This window comes from Carettochelys insculpta, chromosome 12, assembly GCF_033958435.1.
Source record: "Carettochelys insculpta isolate YL-2023 chromosome 12, ASM3395843v1, whole genome shotgun sequence".
NCBI lineage: Eukaryota > Metazoa > Chordata > Testudines > Carettochelyidae > Carettochelys > Carettochelys insculpta.
The window spans coordinates 42,294,004-42,313,585 of NC_134148.1; the positions used below are offsets into that span (position 1 = coordinate 42,294,004).

The 19,582-nt window shown below is 64.5% G+C and overlaps 1 protein-coding gene across 1 annotated transcript; it reads left to right on the forward strand.

Annotated features, from left to right (window-relative positions):
- The first annotated feature begins 5,912 nt into the window (after positions 1 to 5,912).
- On the forward strand, positions 5,913 to 11,291 carry SKOR1 (SKI family transcriptional corepressor 1). Its single transcript, XM_075007059.1, has 8 exons — positions 5,913 to 7,769; positions 7,935 to 8,031; positions 8,312 to 8,419; positions 8,832 to 8,903; positions 10,020 to 10,094; positions 10,280 to 10,354; positions 10,776 to 10,841; positions 11,194 to 11,291. The coding sequence occupies exons 1-8, from the start codon at positions 5,913 to 5,915 to the stop codon at positions 11,289 to 11,291; spliced, it is 2,448 nt and encodes an 815-aa protein (XP_074863160.1).
- Positions 11,292 to 19,582: the final 8,291 nt, after the last annotated feature.

The window sequence follows — 19,582 nt, forward strand, 5'->3', positions numbered from 1 at the left end:
GTTCAGGCTGAGCATGCGCTCTGACATTAAACACTGCTTTAAACAAACTGGAAAACTGATTCTCGTTTTCAACTCTACCTGTGTTCTGAGTGATGTCCCATAGCCTTCCTCCAGGGAGAGGTCACCTGGAACCCACCAAGGAAAAGAAACTGGTTGTGAGAACTTTTGGTTCTTTGTGATGGAAGAACAAGGGTGAAAGTGATTTACATTTCTTCTAGGTACTGTTCTATTGCAACCTCCCCATTGAGAGGTGCCAGGGCAGGGGTTGACCAATTGTGGCGGGACAGTACCTGTAAGAAACTGAAATGCAGGATGGACTTGCGAGGACTCAGGGCAGGAGGCTGAGGATGCAGAGGGAGAGGTGCATGGGTCAGGGCAGGGGGCCAGGAAGTGGGGTAGGGGGTCAGGGCAGGAGGCTGTTGCAGGGAGCTTAGGGTTGGCCGAGGCATCAGGGATCTTGCTGCATGAGTGACATCTCCCCACTACTGAAGTGCCAGTCCAAGCACTGGGCTGAAGTTAAGGCCCTGCTTCTAGACAGCTGTGAGCTGGGAAGTTGCTGGGGCCTTTCTGCAGGGGTGATGACCTCTATGCCCCTTGACTCTTGTACACCAACCCTCTCCTTTTCCACCTCCAAGCATCTAAACTCCCAGCCCTAACTCCTTCTGCATTCTGCTTGTCTGGTCCTTCTGCCACCCCAGGATTCCTGCGGCCAGAAACAAATGAAACAAAGGGATTTAAGTCCCAATCTCAGCATCCCCTGACTGAGCCATTGCTCTCCACCCTGGCCTACTCATCCATCCCAGTGAGTTACCCAGGGGGCCATTCCCTGGGGCTGTTAGTTAATTCTTGCCATCCTGGAGCAGAGGGGACGAGGGGCTTTCCAGCAACGCTGGGGGAGCCCAGAGGACTTGGAGGATAGGTGTTAGAACACAGCAACCAACCCAAAACTAATAATCCTGAGGCTTGTGTTCCACACTGAACTTGTATGGAAATCAGACCCCTTTCTTGGAATGGCTGCAGCAGTTGTAGGATAATTCCACCTGTGCCCAGAGATGTCCCCCTGCAGAATGGGAACCCAAATCAGGCCTGGAATGGGAATTCAGTTATGACTTACGTACGTCCTGCCCCATAGCAATGCGGAACGGGTGCGGGGCCTCTTCTTCAGAATGCCATTGGCTCAGTGTTGGCCAAGGGTGCTGAGGAAATACAAACCAGGGGCAGCTCTTAAGCAAGGCTGATTTATTTTGGAGGAAATCTTCCCATGGCCCAGAATAGGTGGTGTCCTTTTAGAAAAGCCAAAGCATCTCGGCTCAGATCCACCTCCTTATCCCTAGGCTACTGCATCTGGCCTCGGCCTGCACAGCCGCTGGAGATTTGTACTAACGGGGGGGGGGGGGGGGTTACCTTCAGCAGAGGGTCCAGCCATAAACTACCGCGTGCTGGGAGAACAGGATTTATGGATTGGGCCTTAGGGCTGAGAGAGGCGCTGCAGCTTCATCCCAGCCCGTCCTACGGCAGCTGAGCCACCCTGCGGGAGAGGTCAAGGTTGGTAAGGCCCTGCCCAGCCCAGCCCAGCCCAGCCCGGGAGATCTTTAATGGGAAATGGATGTTCGGGGCCTTTGAGAAAAGCTGCTCCGCGGCTGAGCCCAAACCCGCCGGCGGAGCTGCGGCTGCGGTGAGTGACTCTGCCCCGGGGCTGGGCGTGGGGGGAAGCGGGGCCGGGCCAGCGCCCCCCGGTCTCCCTGCCTCTCGCCCCCGGCTGCGCCGCTCAGCTCCCCGCCCGGCGCAGCCCGGAGGTGAATCGCTCGGGTTGGGTCTCCTGCCCCCGGCCCGGCTGCGGCTCCTTCCGCGGCAGCAGCGGCCGCTCTGGGGGCGGCGCGGGGGGCCCAGGCTCGGGCGGGGCGGGGCCGGGGGGCAGGAGAACCAGCCCCGAGCTCCCGCGCCGGGCAGGGCAGGGCCGGGCCGGGCCGGGCGGCGCGTCCCGGTGGCAGCGGCCGGTGATTAAAGCGCGGCCCCCGCGCCGCGGCCGATCGAAGGCGATTTTCCCCGGCCCGCGATCGATGAGGTCGGGGTCGGGGTCCGGGCGGCCGCGGCAGCTGGGAAGCGGGACCCCCCCGCGGACCCCGCAGCGCTGCTTAGCCCGGGCCCGAGCCCGCCGCCAGGGAGGGGGCGCGCCGCGCCTGGAGCCGGAGGTTGAAGCCGAACCCGCGGGAGTTGCGCGGGTGCGCTCGGGGGGGCTCACGGCCAAGCGGCCTCCCGGCTGGGCCCCCCACCGGCGCGAGCGGCCAGGCGGAGCTAGCGCGCAGCTTTCCCGCCTGCGCTGGGCCGGGAGAAGCGGCGCCCCGGGCACAGCCGGGGTTAGGGGCTCCCGGGTGTCGGGCGCGGGGTCAGCGCTGGCCCTGGAAACGAGCCGCCCGGCGGGGCGCAGTACTCGGGCTCAGAGCCGCTGCCTCGGCCGGTCCCGGGCGCGCCCCTGGGGCTGGGAAGGGGTCACCCACCCCAGCCCCGTTCGCTCACCGCTGCCTGGGCCTCTGCCCCTGCCCCCACGCCGGGCCGCCCCGGGGCCGGGGTCAGGGTCAGGGTCAGGGTCAGGGTCAGGCCCGCGGGGTTAGTCCGGGCGCTCTGGAGCCCTGAGCTCCCAGTGGCCCCAGCCACTGTGCCTGGGCCGCAACTCGCCTCCTTCCCCCCGTTCCCAGCCCGGCCCGGAGCTCGGCGCTGCACACGGCCGGTCTGTGCGCCGGGCCCAGCCGATCGCCTCGGGCCGGCGAAAAGCCCCCGCGGTTCCGGCTCCCGCCCCGGGCGCGCGTTGAGCGTTAATTAGAAATTCATTACAATGGAACGCGGCGCCCCCGCGCCTTAATTACAGCTGCGTTCTAATTCCGAGCCCGTGTTTACACAGCGAGCGAGCCGCGCCTCCTGATTAGCCCCAGTACGCTGTAGACGGCACTAATTATGCAAATTAAACCTCATTAACTGCCAAAAGCTGCCACGAGCCGGACTTGCGCGGCGGCTGCTGCAGGCAGGGGCCGGGCCGGGCCGGGCCGGGCCGCGTCCCCCGGGGACCGGGACCAAGCCCGGAGCCGGCGTCCGCGGACCTCTGCCTGCGCGGGCGGGACAGCGAGCCAGGCTCCCCAGCGGCCCGGCCCGGCCCGGCCCCACTCAGGGGAGCCCCAGCCCCGCTGGCTGCTGGGCCCGGTGCTGTAACGGAGCAAAGGCCGCGCGGGGCGCTCAGTGCAACGCGCGTGTGCCGGGCTGCAGCGGCTGGCCCCGTCCCTTGCCCGCCCGGCGCTGGGGCGAGGGGGCCGCAGGCCGTGGCTGGCGCAGGGCTTGGGCCCCTCCCCGAGAATGGCCCGGGGGCTCAGCCCGCCCTGGCAGTCCCGGGGCCCCGGTCTTGGGGGGGGGCCAGCCGTGGGGTTGGCTGCAGCCAGAGCCCCCCCGGGTGATCCCCCAGGTGCCGCCGGTTCCTGCGCGCCCCCCATCCCTGCCCGCTCCGCAGCGCGGAGTTTACGCCCCAGCCGCGCGGCCCGTGGCGCAGAGCAAGGGCGGCCTTAGACCCGCCGGGGTGGGAGCGGCCTGAGCCCCGGGGAGCGCTCCCAGCCCGGGCCGCAGCCTCTGTCCTCCGCAAACGTGCCCGGGCGGCCGGGGCTGGGCTGAGAGGCCCGCGGCAAAGCCTCGTTAACTGCAGCGGTGGGGGCGCTGGCACCGCAGCCGGGACCGACCGGCCCCTCTCTGCAGCGCCGCGCCCCGGCTGCTTGACATAATTAAAAGGCGAAGCGGAATTATCGCCGGGGCCTCTCCGCGGCCGGGGCAGCGGCTGCGCGGCTCGGTAGAAACCCCGCATCCAGCCGGGCTGGGGGACCCGAGCGCAGAGCCCGCGAGCGCCCCTGCCCCGCGCCTGGGCGGCGTTTGGAGAGGGCCGCCGGGGGCCCGTCCGGGGACCAGCGGGCTCCGCGCGGTGGGGCGCTCAGGCCGTGGCAGGACGCGTGGCTGCCCGGCTCCGCATGGGGCGGCGGGCGCGGCCGTTCCTAACGCGTGTCCGATGAGTGTCATTGCTCGGAGCGGGCCCGGGCAGGAGGATTAATTACAGTTCAATTAACGCGGCCATTAAGGGCGCTCAGCGGCGGGAGCGGCCCCCGGGCGGGATCATTTTGTCCGGCGAGCGGGATGGCCGCGGGTGTTTCCCGCAGCGGCTGGGGCCGGTTTTGTAACGCGAGCGGGACCCCGCCTGGAGCCCCCCGCTGCGGCCCCAGAGGCCCGGGCCTGAGAGCAGCGGGGCCCCCTCCCCTCCCCGCAGCGCTGCGGGACGCGGCGGCCGCCCAGCCCCGCTCGGGGCACGTGAAGTAACGAATGAGCCGCGCGGGCTCGGCCGGTTCAATCCGCAGCCCCCCAGGCCGGCGGGGGCCCCGCAGGGATCCGCGCCCCGCGCCCGCCGGGGACTGCGGGGAAGGGCGGCGGCGCGATTTCGTTGCGCGGATAGAGCGGGCCGGGTTCCCCTTGCGCGCCGGAGCGCAGCGGCCGATCGGTGCCCGCGCCCTGCCCGGGCTGGGGGGGGGCCCGGCCGGGGATCTCCAAGCGCTTACCTGGGCCCGGCCGGCGGCGCTCGCCACTGGCTGCTGCGCGCCTCTCCCCGCCTCCCCCCGCCCGTGATTGACGGCGGCCCGCCCGGGGCCGCGGGCGGCGAATGGCGAGGCGCGGCGCGCCGCGAAGGGGGTGTTGCCATCCCCGGCGCCCAGCTGTCACTGGCGCCACGTGCCGCGTCTCGGGCGACGGCTCGGGGTCCTCCCTCGGACTCGCCATGCGGTCACTCGCCCGGCTGCAGCTCCGCGCCGGAGGAGCCTGGCGGAGGGCGAGCGCCCGGCCCCGCTCATGAGCCGCTCCGGCCGGGGAGGCGGGCGCGGGCGCGGGCGGAGCCGAGCGAGGGGGAAGCGCCCGGGACTCTCCGGCCAGCACTTCCCAGCGCGCCGCGCCGGGGATCGCCCCGCGCCAGGTAAGGAGCCGCCGGCCGGCGGGGAGGGGGGACAACGAAAAGCCCCGGCCCAGCGCGGGGATCGGCGGCTGCTCCCTCCCGCGGCTGCCCGGCGGCCGCGCCTCTGGCCCGGCTGCTGCCGCCGCTGCTCGGCGCCGCTTCCAGCGGCTGAATTCGTTCGCGGCGCGCCCAGCCCCTGCGCCGGCTGCCCCGGCCGGGCCCGCGGACCCCGGCTCCCGGCTGGGGAGGGCAGCGCTGGGCGGAAAGCGGCTTAGTGCGCCGAGCCCGGGGATAAGCTAATTGGCGGGGCTCGGCTCGGCTCCGGCTCCGGCTCTGGCTCTCCCCGCCCCGGGGCTTGGTTCAGCCCCAGGCCGGGCCCCGGTCGCTCCCTTTCGCGCGGCCCCTCCGGCCCCCAGCGGGGAGCGGTCAGGTGAGGGGCGGCCGGGCGGTAAACGCGGCCCCGCGCCGCGCTCCTTCACCCCGCCGGCCTTGCAGGGACCCGCAGCCGGACCAGCGCGGGGCCGACCCGCTCGGGCGAAGGGCTCTGCCGCCTTCCCGCGCGCCGAGCCGGGGCGGCTGCTCCCGGTAAGGGGGACCCGGCCTGGGACACCCCCGCGGGAAAAGGGGGACGAGCCAAGCGCCGCGGGGGCGCCGCGGTCGCTGCCCTCCGCGCCCGGCTGCGGGCCCCCGGGGAAGCGGGGCACAAACGGGGCCGGCCGGAGCGCCGGGGCGGAGCTAGGCCCCGGCCGCGCAGGGCGCACTCCGGGCCCTCGTCTGTGCGAGGCGGCGGGGCTGGGGGGGGGGGAACCCGGCCCCGGGGGAGCGGCAGCCCCCCGATCGCTGCTGCGCCCGGCGCGGGGAGCCCGCTCGAGCCAGGCCAGGGCCGCGGGCGGGCGGCTCACGGCGGCCTTTCCGCGCTGTGTTTTGCAGGGCTCCTCCGGGGGCGATGGAGGCGATCGGCAGCCAGCTGGGCGCGGGGGGCGAGGCCGGCTCCTCCCCGCACTCCAAGCAGGAGCTGCAGCCCTACGCCGGCTCCAGTGCCCTGAAGCCCAACCAGGTGGGCGAGACCTCGCTGTACGGGGTGCCCATCGTCTCGCTGGTGATCGACGGCCAGGAGCGGCTGTGCCTGGCGCAGATCTCCAACACGCTGCTCAAGACCTACAGCTACAACGAGATCCACAACCGGCGCGTGGCGCTGGGCATCACGTGCGTGCAGTGCACCCCGGTGCAGCTGGAGATCCTGCGGCGCGCCGGGGCCATGCCCATCTCCTCGCGCCGCTGCGGCATGATCACCAAGCGCGAGGCGGAGCGGCTCTGCAAGTCCTTCCTGGGCGAGCACAAGCCGCCCAAGCTGCCCGAGAACTTCGCCTTCGACGTGGTGCACGAGTGCGCCTGGGGCTCGCGGGGCAGCTTCATCCCCGCCCGCTACAACAGCTCCCGCGCCAAGTGCATCAAGTGCGCCTACTGCAGCATGTACTTCTCGCCCAACAAGTTCATCTTCCACTCGCACCGCACGCCCGAGGCCAAGTACACGCAGCCCGACGCCGCCAACTTCAACTCCTGGCGCCGCCACCTCAAGCTGAGCGACAAGACGGCCACGGAGGAGCTGAGCCACGCGTGGGAGGACGTCAAGGCCATGTTCAACGGCGGCACCCGCAAGCGGACCTTCTCCCTGCACGGCGCGCCCGCCAGCGGCGCCTCCCCGGCCGCCAAGGCCGCCCTGCACCCGCCGGCGCCCGCCGGAGCCGAGCTGGCCCCGGCGCACAAGAGCCTCCGCGGCGGCGGCGGGGAGGAGGCGGCGGGGGAGCGCGGCGCGCTGAGCCTGGCCGGGGCGCACGGCGGGGCGGGCGCGGTGCGCAGCTACCCGGTCATCCCGGTGCCCAGCAAGGGCTTCGGAGTGCTGCAGAAGCTGCCGCCGCCCCTCTTCCCGCACCCCTACGGCTTCCCGGCCGCCGCCTTCGGCCTCTGCCCCAAGAAGCAGGAGGACGAGGCGGGCAAGGGGGGCGCCCTGCCGCCGGGCATGTTCTGGGGGCACCCGCACCCGCCGCCCCAGCCCCAGCCGCAGCCCCAGCCCCAGCCGCCGCCGCACCCCGCCGCCAAGGACGGCGGCGTCTACCCGCCCTTCCCCATGTTCTGGCCGGCCGCCGGCAGCCTGCCCGTGCCGCCCTACCCGGCGCAGAGCCAGGCCAAGGCGGCCGCCACCGCCGCGGTGGTGGCCGCTGCCGCCGCGGCCGCCGCAGCCACCGCCACCGCCGCCGGCCCGGGCGAGCTGGAGGGCTCGGAGCCGTCGGGCAGCGGGCGCAGCAGCGCCACCCCGCAGGAGGGCTCCGGGCCGGAGGGCGAGCGCTGCTCCAGCGCCCTCTCCAGGGCGGCCGCCGAGGAGGAGCGCTCGGGGGACGAGGCGCTGCCGGGCCCGCTGGCGCTGCCGCTGGCGCTGCCGCTGCCCAGGAAGGGCAGTTACCTCTCCGCCTTCCGGCCCGTGGTGAAGGACGCCGAGAGCATCGCCAAGCTCTACGGCACCCGGGAGGCCTACGGCGCGCCGGGCCGGGCCGGGTACCTCTCCCCGGACCTGCTCAGCGAGGGCAGCTCCAGCTACCGCTCGCTCTCCCCCGGCGCCGACACGGCCGACGAGCCCGAGGTGGACGTGGAGTCCAACCGCTTCCCCGAGGACGAGGAGGAGGAGGCGGCGGCGGCCGAGGAGGCTGAGGAGCCGCCGGCGGAGGAGAAAGCCCCGGCCCAGGACGGGCCCCAGCCGCTGCCGCCGGGGAGCCCGCAGAGGAGCAGCAGCCGAGGCGGCTACGAGGTGGGGCGCTGCGGCCGCGCGGGGCCCGGGGCTCGTCCCCCTCACCGGCGCGTCAGCCCGGCCGGCTCTGCCCGGCTCCCGGCCCGGCGGGGGCGTTGGGGGTCGTTTCCCCCCGGGCGCGGCGCCCCCGGGTAACCGCCTTCAATCTCCCGCTTGCTTCCCAAGGCCTTCCCCCAGGACCGCCGAGAGCACCTGCCGGCGCTGAAGACCGCGGCTGCGCTGGGGCCCGCGACCCCGTATCTCTGCAACCCCGAGGCCACCGGTAACCACCTCCCCGCGCGGGGCGAGGCGACCCGACCCCCCCCCCCCGCCGGGCGGATCTTTGCTCCCCGCAGCGCCCCGCGCAAACTCCGCCGCTTTTCCGCGGCTGCCCGGCAGCGGGCGGGGAGACCCCGGCGGAGCAGAGCTGGTTCCCGGGGCCGCCGGGAAGCGATTAGGGCGAGGCGGCTTACGGAGCGCTGCGGCCCTAAATCGGGGCTTAAGGGGAGCTCAGGCTCCGGCGCTCCCGGCTTACGGCCGGCAATCGGGTTACCGCCCCGCAGAGCCCGACAAAGAGGACAATCACTCGCCGGCGGCGGATTTGGAAAGCAGCAAATCCTACCAGGAGCAAAGGAGCGGCCCGCAGCCCAGCCCGGGCAGTGCCGAGCGAGGTGAGCCGCTGCGCCCGGCCGGCCGCGACCCCGCGGGAGAAGCCGGACCCCCGCCCGCCGCCGCCCCCCCGGCCCCCGGCCGCGTCTGCCGCTCCCCCGCCGGGAGCTCGTTTACATGCCCGGGGAGAGGCGCTGGGTGCCCGCAGCTGTAGGCGCAGCCGGTTCAGTACCCGGCTGCGTTCCAATGGCGGGGCCCGGCCCGACCCTTCCCCCGGGAGCCGAGCTGAGCCGGACCCGTTTTCGGCAGTTCCCCCGCGGCGCGATGCGGAGGGTGAGGCCGGCGCGGCTCCGGGCGGGTGGCTGCGGGAGCTCCGCTCCCGGGTCGCTCCCTGGCCCCAGCAAGGCGCTCACACGCGGGCTGGGCTCGGCCTGCCCCGCCGGCCAGCTCAGCCCCGGCGCGCTCTGCCCGCAGGCGAGGAACCGCTCGGGACCGACTTCCTGGGGACCCCGCTGGTGGAAAAAGACATCGAGAACCTGGCGAGAGGTGAGGGGCCGCGCCCTGCCCGGGCGGGTCCGTTCGCTGCCCCCCGAGCGCTTCCTTTCCTCGGGGCACGGGCCCCCCGGCGACCGCTCTGCGCCTGGCGGGCCTGGGCGCGCAGCAGCCCCGGGCGCGGCGGGGGAGGCAGGAATTGGGGGGAGGGTCACGGAAAGGTGCAGCCCCCGTTATAAAGCGGCCCCTGCACGTTTCCAGCCTCGCAGCCGCCGAGGGCGACTGAGCCCCGTTTTAAGGCTCCGAGGCCGCGGCGGGCGGAATGGAAGCGGGCGCGGGAGTGTCCGGCAACGACTCGGACACGTCCCCCCCGCGGGAGCTCCTGGCACAGACCCACCCCCCCGGCTGGGGGTGCGCTTCCCGCTCAGGCTGGACGCAGAGGCTGGTTGAGCAGTGGCCGCTAAGCCGACCTCCAGAGGGGCTGCCGGGCTGGTCAGTTTCAGGGAAAGCAGCCGGAGCCCTGCGGGGCCCGTGGAAGATTAGGGGCTGGGCGCTGTGGAGGCAGCCGCGATCCGGGCAGAGACCTGGGTGGCAGGAGACAGCGGGAAGTGCCGTGGCCCGACCAGGTTTTTTGGAGCAGAACCTTCAGTGGGCAAAGACCCGCTTGGTGCCAGCTCTGCGCAGGGCTCGGTTCTTTTCTCGGAGACCAGGAGCTCCGCGCTGTAATTGACCAGAGATGCCCAGGACGCGCAGAGCCCCTGCAAAGGGACCAGGTGGGGGGTGGGGGCGAGAGCTAATTCACCTCCACCTGCTGTTGTCACTTCCCATACATCAAGGAGCCGGAGGATAATTTGCATTGTCCTTAATGGGCCGGGATTTAAAGCTTCCCCCTGATTCATTCCGAGGAGCTGAAAGCTTCCAAAGGCGGGTGATGGAAAACACGGGGGTCTCTGTACCTGCCCTTGCTACAGTCGCGCAGCTCCTAAACCCGCCACCCCCGGATCTCAGCTCTCCCTGCTCCCCGTGCGCCCCTTCCCATTTTGCTTAGGCTGGAGGTGATTAACTCCTGTGATGAATGGGCACCTAATGCGATTACAGCCCGCGCCGGTCCCGCTCCGGACGGCGAGCGGGGGGCGCGGGGGTCTCACGCCGGGCTCTATTTTTAAACAGACGACTTGCAAAAACTGCTGCTGGAGCAAATGGAGCTCAGGAAGAAACTGGAACGGGAATTCCAAAGCCTGAAAGGTACCTGCGGGGCCCCCCCCACCCCACCCCTCCGCCGGGCCTGGCCGCTGCTTCGCCTGGCCCAGAGCCCGGTTTCTGTAAGGACTTTAAAACGCGCTTTCCCCTGCCGCGCTGCTCCGGGAGCAAGGCGCGCGGGGGAGCGGGGCTGCCCGGGTCTCACTGCTCTCTGCCTGCCACCCGCACAGACAACTTCCAGGATCAGATGAAGAGGGAGCTGGCCTACCGGGAGGAGATGGTCCAACAGCTGCAGATCGTGCGAGGTCGGTGGGCGCCCCCGCGCACGCAGGAGCCGGGCAAGGCGAGCGCAGCCGTTTGCACGGGACCCTGGGGGGGGGGGCGGGAATTTACTCTCGTTTTGCATCGAATCTGCTCGGCCCCGCTCGGATTGCCCGGCCGGGGCGCTGCTGCCGGGAGCTGCCGTTACCGGGGAGCGACTCGGAGGTCCCGCTGCATTTCCCGGGGCCTCCCGATTAAAAAATCGCGGCGGAATTCCCCGGGACGCTCCGGCCGCCTTCGCTCCCGTTCGGCCGGGCTCCCCGCGCTCGCGTCGGGGGAAGGGCTGGGGGGGGGGGTGCAAAGCGAACGAATCCGGCCCCCGCCGGTGGTGGCGGCCGCCGGGCCGGGGGTTGCTCCCCTTCGCGCAGCGGGACGGCAGCGCTGACCCGCTGCGCTCCTCCGCAGACACCTTGTGTAACGAGCTGGACCAGGAGCGGAAAGCGCGCTACGCCATCCAGCAGAAGCTGAAAGGTATCGGCCCGACGCCGGGAGGGGGCTGCCCTGGGGCGGCGGCGGCAGGCGCGTTTTCCCCCTTCGGCTGCAAAGGCCGCGCCGCAGCGGGGTGGGGAGAAGCGACAGCCCGGGGGAAGGGGCGGGCGGAAAGGCAAATGGATTGCCAGAAGGATGCGCCGGGCAGGGGCAGCTCCCTGCTAACCCCCGGCCTGGGGGCTCGGTCCCTTAGGGACGGTGCTGGGTCCTGCCAGGGACTGGGCTGGGTGACCTCCCCAGGTCCGAGGTGGGGGGGACACGGGGGGCGGCGGGGGGGGGTAGTTGCTGGCGCAGTGTGAACGCGCCGCTCCGCATTAACGAGTTCGCTTCGCAGAGGCCCACGACGCGCTGCACCACTTCTCCTGCAAGATGCTCACGCCGCGCCACTGCACGGGGACCTGCTCCTTCAAGCCGCCCTTGCTGCCCCAGTGAGAGCCGCCCCCGAGCCCCGCACACGCAGCGGGCGCGCCCCACCTGCCCCCGCCGCCGGCCGGGCCCGGGCCCGCGTGCAATGGATGGGCTTCGCGCGGGGCTCTGGGGCGCTGGCTGGTGCGTTGCCGATGGCGAGGGACCCCCCCCCCCGGACGCGAGGGACCCGACAGCACTTTATGGGGCGGGGCGCGATCCCGGGGCCCCCCAGGAGACATTAAACGACCCCCGCCCCGGTGGGGGAGACACCTCCAGGCGTGTCCGGGTCTTTCATGGAACCAGCCGGGAGCAACCGGCCGCGCCCAGCCGCTCCGGGCTCAGCCGGGGCTGCCTGGGGGAGCCCAGCCCCGGGCGCAGGGGGAAAGGGGCCGCTGCGCCCGGCTCTGGCCGCCCTGGGCCCGGGAGCCCCGAAAGCAGAGCTCCTGGGGCGGGTTCCTGGCCGCCGCCGCTCGCTCCGCCCCAGAGCCAGCCGCACAGCCGAGCCGGCCCGAGGTGCGATCGCGGAGCTAGGGCGTTTCCCTGGCGGCCCAGGCCCCAGCGCGCCCGCTCCCCCCAAGCGCGGCGGCCGAGAGCCGGAGAACGGGGCGGGGTGGGGAGGGCGAGCCTGCTTCCCTCCACGGGCCAGCTGTCGGGAGGGCGGCCTGGCTTGAGGGCTGGGCCCGGGGCGAGGGGTGTTTCTTTGCAGTTTCCTTCCTGTGGCGCCGGGAGCTTGGGGGGGCTCTGGGGGCTGCAGAAGGGGAGGAGGCAGCCAGAAGTGGGGGAGCCCCGGTGGGGCACCTGGGTGACCCTGGTAGCACCGGGGAGCTGCACACCCTCTTGGGCTCCCAGCAACACTTTAATGGCTAAGTGGGGTGCCCCACCGGTCCCCGCCATGCACCAGTGGCTCCGGTGCCCCTCGGCTGTAAGGGGAGGTTGGGGGAGGGGCTCTCCCGGGCTGGCCCTTGGCTGCCCTCGGTGCTGGAGAATGACCAGCATCAGCCCCCGAAGCGGAGCCCAGGGGGAGCTGGTGCAGAATCACAGCTCAGCTTGCAAGCCAGGCAGAGAGTCAGCTGGTCCACCCCTTACCCCACTGGCTGCAGGGGCCTTGGCACCTCGGAGCTCCGTGGGGCACCCCAGCATCCTTCACCAGCTGCTCCAAGCTCAGCAGGTTTGGTGGCCCATCCCTGAAGAGGAGGCCTGGGCGGAGCTCGCTAAAGGGCCTGGTGGGGCTGGGTTATTAACAGGAGAGAGGGGCTAAAACTGCACCCTCAGGAAGGGCCCAGGCTCTTCCCCTGGGACCTGGAAGCAGCGTTTGGTCTAATGCTTGTCCCAAACACCAGCCTTCTGTTTCTCCCAGATGCTCATCTTTAAAACACCCGCGCCCGGGCTGGGCCTAGCTGCCAGGGCTCAGGCAGGCCCGACGTAAACAACCCTCCTCCAGCAAACGTGGGAGTGGTATTTCGCCACGCCCAGGCCCCTCACCTTAAACAAACCTCCACCCTGCTGCTGGGCTGAGGGGCATAAGCTGAGGTGAGAGGATGGGCTGTGTCCTGGTACACAGCTCCAGCAAGAGCTGCCTGCGCTGCAGCAAAACCAGCAGCGAGCTGGTGAGGACCCAGGCTGTGATAGGACAGTACATGTAAGGAAGTGGAAGTCTCTCTTACCCCTGCTTTTAACCGCCTCTGCCCCCAGGTGACCTGGCCCATGCTGCTGCCACCAGCCCAAATCCTTGTGCAATAGGAGAGGGACTGAGCTGTGCTTTATTCAACCAAACAGTTGAGCGATTGAAACTCAGAGGGGTGGGTCAAACCTGGCCCCAGCTTCAGCATCTCTTGCCTGTGTAGTTTTAGTATAGCCCAGTGACCTTCACCTGTCAGTAGGGAGAGGCCCTGGCTCAGCATCCCACTCCCCCCCCACCAGAGAGATCTGGCCATGAGAGCTGTTTCAAGAGCTGTCATTATTTTTAAAAAATGACATTATGAGCGGAATTAGTGGTATGTGCACAATTATTGATAATTATACAATTTATTGCTGATTGTGGGGTGCTGGTATCTATTTTAATTAGCTTCGCAGATGCTAATTAAATAAAATGAAATATTAATAGGGGAAACAGGGTGTTATTAACAACAGCAACTGGAGCCTACTGGCCTTAATAAATGTATTTCTTGTCCTAAGGCTGCCACCTTGTGAATTTAAATAGGAACTGCAGGTAGGTCTCCTGTCACCCTAGGTAGGGCCCAGGCTCAGGATTCCAAGGCATTCAAGCACCTGTGAAAGCCAGTTGCGTAGGAGGGCTTTATGCCATTTTTGTCACATAGGAGAGCACTTCTCCTTTCCTCTGCTTGGTGAGAAGAGCTTGATTGCAAAAGAAACAAAATAATTTCAACACCGTCCTCTCAAATATTGGAGTCATCCTAGTAGAGTGCAAACCTCCCCCCACCCATGAAAAAATCCTGTGGCACATCACACTGCAGGTGCCAGAATATTTCTTCCGGAGAAGAGGAGCTGCTGCCTGGTTTTTTAATGAGCTGTTACCGACCCTACAACAGTTCTGTTGGCACCGAACAAAGAAGCAGATCTGCCATCAAAGACTATTGCATTTCACATTAAATTTCATAAGCCAAAAATACTTCGGTTCCAACCTACCTTGTCCCACTACTGGTGCAATGGCATCAGAGCACATGGCAGAGGTGCACTGCAATCCAAATGATGTAGGAGGCCATTCATTTAAAATCCCATAGCATTGTTATACAGGTTGAACCGCTCTAGTCTGACAGTATCCATACCCCAGCATGATTTTAGTTAGCCGAATGACCACATCACGCATGTGGCCAAGTGTCCTGCAGTCCTGGCTTAGTGTCCTGCACTGTTATTTACGTGTAATTTACCCCTATTGTCTTCTAAGAGCCCAGCAAGCAGTGGAAGTGTTGGTAATGTGCTAGACAATACTGACCTCCTGTAGTCCAGCAAATTCTCTCGTTTGGCACTGGTTAGGTCCCGAGGATGTCAGACTAGAGAGGTTCAACCTGTATACTAAATATAAATGTATAAATACACACTCCTTTGTATATTAAATTGGTTATTTTGTATGATAAATTGTGACGTGTTCTCATATAAACATGTCTTAGTTTTGATTTTTTTGAGCCATTAGTGTCCCTATAACACTACAATTAAATGATGGGTTTAAAAGCACTTGCGTGGCCCATAAGCTTCATTTCTGCCCATGTACAGTCCTCCAGCTCATCATCTCCCTTTTCATAGGACCCAGCTGATCACCAACCCCCCCCCACCCAATCAGGGCATCTTGCTCCTTGGCAGGCGCAACTGGCAGTTAATATTTGGCAGCTTTGGAGTTGCTGCTGAATCGCCATGAGGTTGAGCAGCAGATGGCCAAGTGGACGTCTAATCCAGCCTCTGCAGGGCTATTTCCCTTTACTTCACCTCCGAGTAGAGGTAAACATTAACAGGTAAAAAAAGCACTGCAATCATACTTCAGGGATGCAATCCCACATTAAGGGCCGTTTTAAGGAAATACGTAATGGTAATTGGTGACCTCTAGATTGCACTTTCTCATTGGCTTCTGAACAGCCAGTGTCTTGGCTATGTAGGGGAGAGTATACAGGCGGAAGGACATGCAGCTGCTGTTTCAAAATGCATTGGCTCAGCAGGAGAAGGTGCAGTACATCAAAGGGAATAGCTTTATCTGCGTAAACTGCTGTATCAGGATCAGATGCTCCATTACCTGGTACCCTGTGTATTCATTTACCATGGAGCAAACACTTGATCTTAACTGCTCACCTTTTGCATTTATTTGTCCCAGGGCTCACTGATGGCTCAAAGTGAGGACAACAGAGAATCAGGCCCTACCTGTTTGAAGGGATTCTTTTCCCTTGTAAGAAGGGAACAGATAGGCAATGATCTGGAAATAAAACGCACCAACAATGTTTATGTCATTGCTTCTCTGGGGAGATTGCAAAGGTGACTAGGTAGTACTTTGCACCCGCTGCAAACAGCCTGTACAAGGTAAAAGCCTCTGGAGAATCATCCGCAAACACTGCAGGTTGATTTGTCACTTGCTCCACACATGTGGCTAATGCACAGCAGGTGGCACTGTTTCTTCATCACAGGACCTAACCACACCATCAGGGGCTCATTCACCGGCACATCTACTAATGTAACACAGATGCTACCGTGTGCCAGCAATTCCCCACTGCAATGTACATGGGCCAAACTGGACAGTCGCTGCATAAAAGAATAAATGGACACAAATCAAACATCAGGAAGGGTGACATACAACACCTGAGGGAGAACAGTTCAATCTCCCTGGACACTCAGTAGCAGAGTTAAAAGTAGCCATTTGGGGAAAATAAAACAACAACAAAAAGCCAGATGCCAAAGAGAAACTGCAGTGCTGCAATTCATTTGCAAATTTGACATCATCACCCAAGGATTGACCAGAGACTGGGAGTGGCTGGACAATTACAAAAGCAGTGTCTCCTCTCTTGGTGTTCATACATTCACTTTAGCTACTGTTAATGGTACACATCCTCCCTGACTGAATTGACCTGATTTCTCCTCTCTTGATGTTTACAACTCCATGTTAGCTGCTAATAATGGGCCACATCTTCCATGACTGGACTGACCTTGTCAACTCTGGTCCTGCTCTTGACTGGGACTTCTGCCTTTTCATGAGCCTATAAATTTAGACCCTCCTCTGGAACTCATGCATCTGACGAAGCGGGTCCTTGCCCATGAAAGCTTATGCTCCAAAGTATCTGTTAGTCTATAAGGTGCTACGGGACTTGTTGTTTTCGAAGATGCAGACTAACTCAGCTACCCCTCTGATACTTGTCTCTTTGTTTGCACTGAGCTGTTGCCTTAGCCTGGCTGCACTGTTAGATGCATCATAAGCCAGAGACCTAGACTGTTTTGTGATTATCAAAGATCCTGGGCTGGTTTTCACAGTACAGGTTTTAGCATAAGACTCAGCGTGGAAATTATGTCCTGCCTACGTTGGTCACTCCTGAAAGTTTTAGCCCAATACCAAATGCCTGCTTCAGCCCCAGGGTTTAGATGGTTTGCAATGTTAGCGTGCGCTTAAAAAGCTACTGCTCTCCACCTGCAAGGCGGCAGCATTTCAGTGGCTTTTAAAGGGCCTCCTGATTTTCAGAGCACTTTGGACTCCTTCAGAAGGGGTTTTGCATTTGTAGGATGTAATACTGGGTAACGTATAATTTAAAAAATGGACACTTTTCTTTGTGGCACCAACACATCTCCTTTCCCTGGGTTTTCCATCAGCGGTGCTGCCAGCCTGTGAGACGCCCCCAATAAAAACACAGTCTGGAAGTTTTACTTAAAGTTCTGGTTCCAGGAGTCCAGTGACTGGCGAATAACCTCAGCTTTTCTTTGAGAAAAAAGCCTGCAAGTTTCTGGTTTGTGTGTGGGGGGAGAGAAACTCGTGGACGTAATGGGAGTGAGGCCCCAAATGGCAAACACCAGGCGAGAAAGAAAACAAATGCGAACATATTATGTAAGTTCTAAGCCCTCGGAGGAAGGGGGCTGATTCATGAGTTCACAGTGCTGTGGCTGGCAATATTGCGCTGTTAGTGACCTGGAGGGCAATGCCACACCCTGCAGCTAACTACCCATCACCAGCTCCTCTTGGCTCTGTTTGCTAGCGAAGTGCTGCCCATGCTGAATGCAGCTGGCGAGCTCCCGGGAGTTTTGTTAAGCGTTCTGAGAAGAGAAGCATCTGACCCATTTGCTCACAAGCTGCCCCCTGGGGCTGTTGGTGAACCTACGTTTCCCCACAAAGGGTGTTGTTGCTGCTTCCACGGGGTGGAAAAAACCCCAGCGGCGTAAACAGCTGTGCTTTGAGGGAGGAAGAGGTTGGGGCATGGGCAGGAATTCATGGCCAGTTCTCGTGCAGCCTCTCATTGCAGAGAAGTCATTGTGACTGGGTGAGACATGATGAAGTTAAAACAATAGAATCATAGGGCCAGACAAGACCTCAGGAAGTCATCAAGCCCCCCCCCCCCCGCCCCACGCTGAAAGCTCAAAGATTGGCTTGTTCACTGTGAGAGCAGCTCCTCTCTTGCCCATAAGCCACATGAATTGAGTAGTGACCTTGCTAACCTGCTGTGCGAATAAGACGAACCTGTAGGTAGTGCTCGGAGCCTGTTACAGGGTGCACCAATCCCACACCAGGTCCATGGGGCTGCACCAATATGAGCCCAGGAGATCACCCCCCGCCCCCCGCCGTACACACTCCAGGCGGAAGGGCTAGAGGAGGAGGAAGGATGTGCCAGATGCAGATGACGATGGAGAAGGCTGCTGTGCTGCTGCCAGCTGAGGAGAGGGCCCAGACGAGCCTTATGGTAGGAGGTGAGCCGGGGACTGTATTAGAAGCTGATGCTTAAATGCCTAACTGGGGACTTCCTGGCTTCACAGGGCCCTGGGCTGGAACCTGCTGGGGTAGGTTTGGCCTGGGATCCCCTGCCCCTGTTCAGCACTTGCCAGTAGGTGTGGCTATTGCGTCAGGGGTGGGTGCACAGCCAGAGACTCTTTGCCCTGCTCTTCCTAGAGCTTCGGAGCCATCTGCTGTTATTGGCTGCCCTAACCAGAAGGTGCAGGAGCCATGGTTCTCTGTTTGCTTTGCCTTGCCCAGCGGCTCAGAGGCCAGCTGTGATGGTTTGCCCCAGCCAGGAGGCTCCAGAGGCATAGCCCAAGTGTGTGCCTGCTAACGGCCATCGCTTGATCGAACTGAGAGTCCTGCTGATTGGTCGATGGGCTGTACCACTTCTTTGCTGAGCCAATGGAGATGGCCTTACTTGACCTGCAGCCCTGCCCCCCGCCCACGACAGTGGACCTCCCCAATTCCCCGACTGATACAAGCAGCAGGCAGGCCCACAAGACATTTCAGTGACCCCCGCCCCCCCCCCCCCGCCAAACCATGCTGGAAGGAGCCGCCCGCCATGGCCTCAGGAGCGGTTGCAGCGTGGGACTGGAAGGAGCTGTCTGTCAGCACAGGTCTGAATGTGGTCAGGAAGGGCATGAGGCAGGGAAGGATCACTGAACCTTCCAGGTCTGCTCCTAAGCATGGGGCACTCTGCACTGGACGCCACGCAGGTCGTCACGCCAGCCTGCGGCCCATAGAAATGCCTGTGGGCTTTGCCTCACCGGAGGGTTGGTGAGCAGCTGTGCTGAGGCTGGGGCTGGGAAAGGCAGGGCACCAGGCCTGATGGCTCAGTCAGGTGAACTCTCCTCCTGGTTGGCACCTGCAGCTCATGAGTGCAGAGATGGAGCAGCCGGAGTTTCTCCTCCTCCATCCCATAGCAGTCTCTGGATAGGTCAGCTTGTGGGCAGCCGGCGTCACAGACCTCCTGGGGCTTGCTTTGCCTGGGAGGCATTGGCTAGTGTCCTCCGGATGGGCCCTCCACTAGGCAGAATGTAATTAACTGCATTGGAGCGTGGCCAGAAGGCTGGGCTCACAGCCCTACTCTGGAGCGCTGAATGCCCAGTGCCTGACTTTTTGCATCTCCGGAGGCAGCGAGCACCTGGCTTGGCACACTGCCCCATAGCGCCATGCTGGGGCTTTGGCTCAGCCTTATCCTGGGAAAAGTGCTCGAGTCATCGCCACCCCTTTCTGCATCACTGTGATGTGCTCAGATGGGGCTTCGACCCAGGAAGCTGCCAGCCCTGATCTGGGGATGCATGAGAGGCAGCTTAGACCTGAGCTGAAATGGCAGTGGAGGCAGAACGAATCTGAGCCTGGAGCTGGCTGTTGGGAGAAATGGAGGGGGAGGACGTCTGCTCCTGTCACAGGCCTAAGGCAGGACAGTGGCTCTCTCTGCGCCTCCCTCCTCTCCGCTGGAAGATCAAACCTGGATGCACCTGCCCCACCTTCACAGAGCGTGTTGAGATGGGTGGATGAAGAGGTTGAACCCTAATGGTCCTTCATTAAGATCTCGGCGCCTGCAGCTCTTTGGCTGAAGTAGGCCACACGTGAAAGAAGTGAAAAGGCCAAAACAAAGTGATTGTCTTGCTTGGAACTTTCTCAGGCTACTCTCACCCCATCAGCCATAAACCCTACAGCAGGGGCCAGCAACCCCGGCTCGCATGCCGTGAGCTGCTTTTCAACTGCATGGGGAGGGAGCCCAGCGCCGGGGGAGCAGAGAGTGGGATGGGTGAGCCCTGCCCATGATCCAGCTACGCCCTGCCCATGAGCTGGCTGGTGGAGGGGCGCATACCTGGGCTGTGTGCCTGTGTCACCACCCTCACTCCAGCCCTGCACCCTCCCCATGGAGCCGGCTGGC

Bases quoted from the DNA above. Each gene is read 5' to 3' on its own strand.
- SKOR1 (XM_075007059.1), top strand. From the start codon at position 5,913: ATGGAGGCGATCGGCAGCCAGCTGGGCGCGGGGGGCGAGGCCGGCTCC. The intron at 8,420-8,831 runs GTGAGCCGCTGC...CTCTGCCCGCAG, and splicing joins CCCGGGCAGTGCCGAGCGAG to GCGAGGAACCGCTCGGGACC. The intron at 8,904-10,019 runs GTGAGGGGCCGC...ATTTTTAAACAG, and splicing joins CATCGAGAACCTGGCGAGAG to ACGACTTGCAAAAACTGCTG.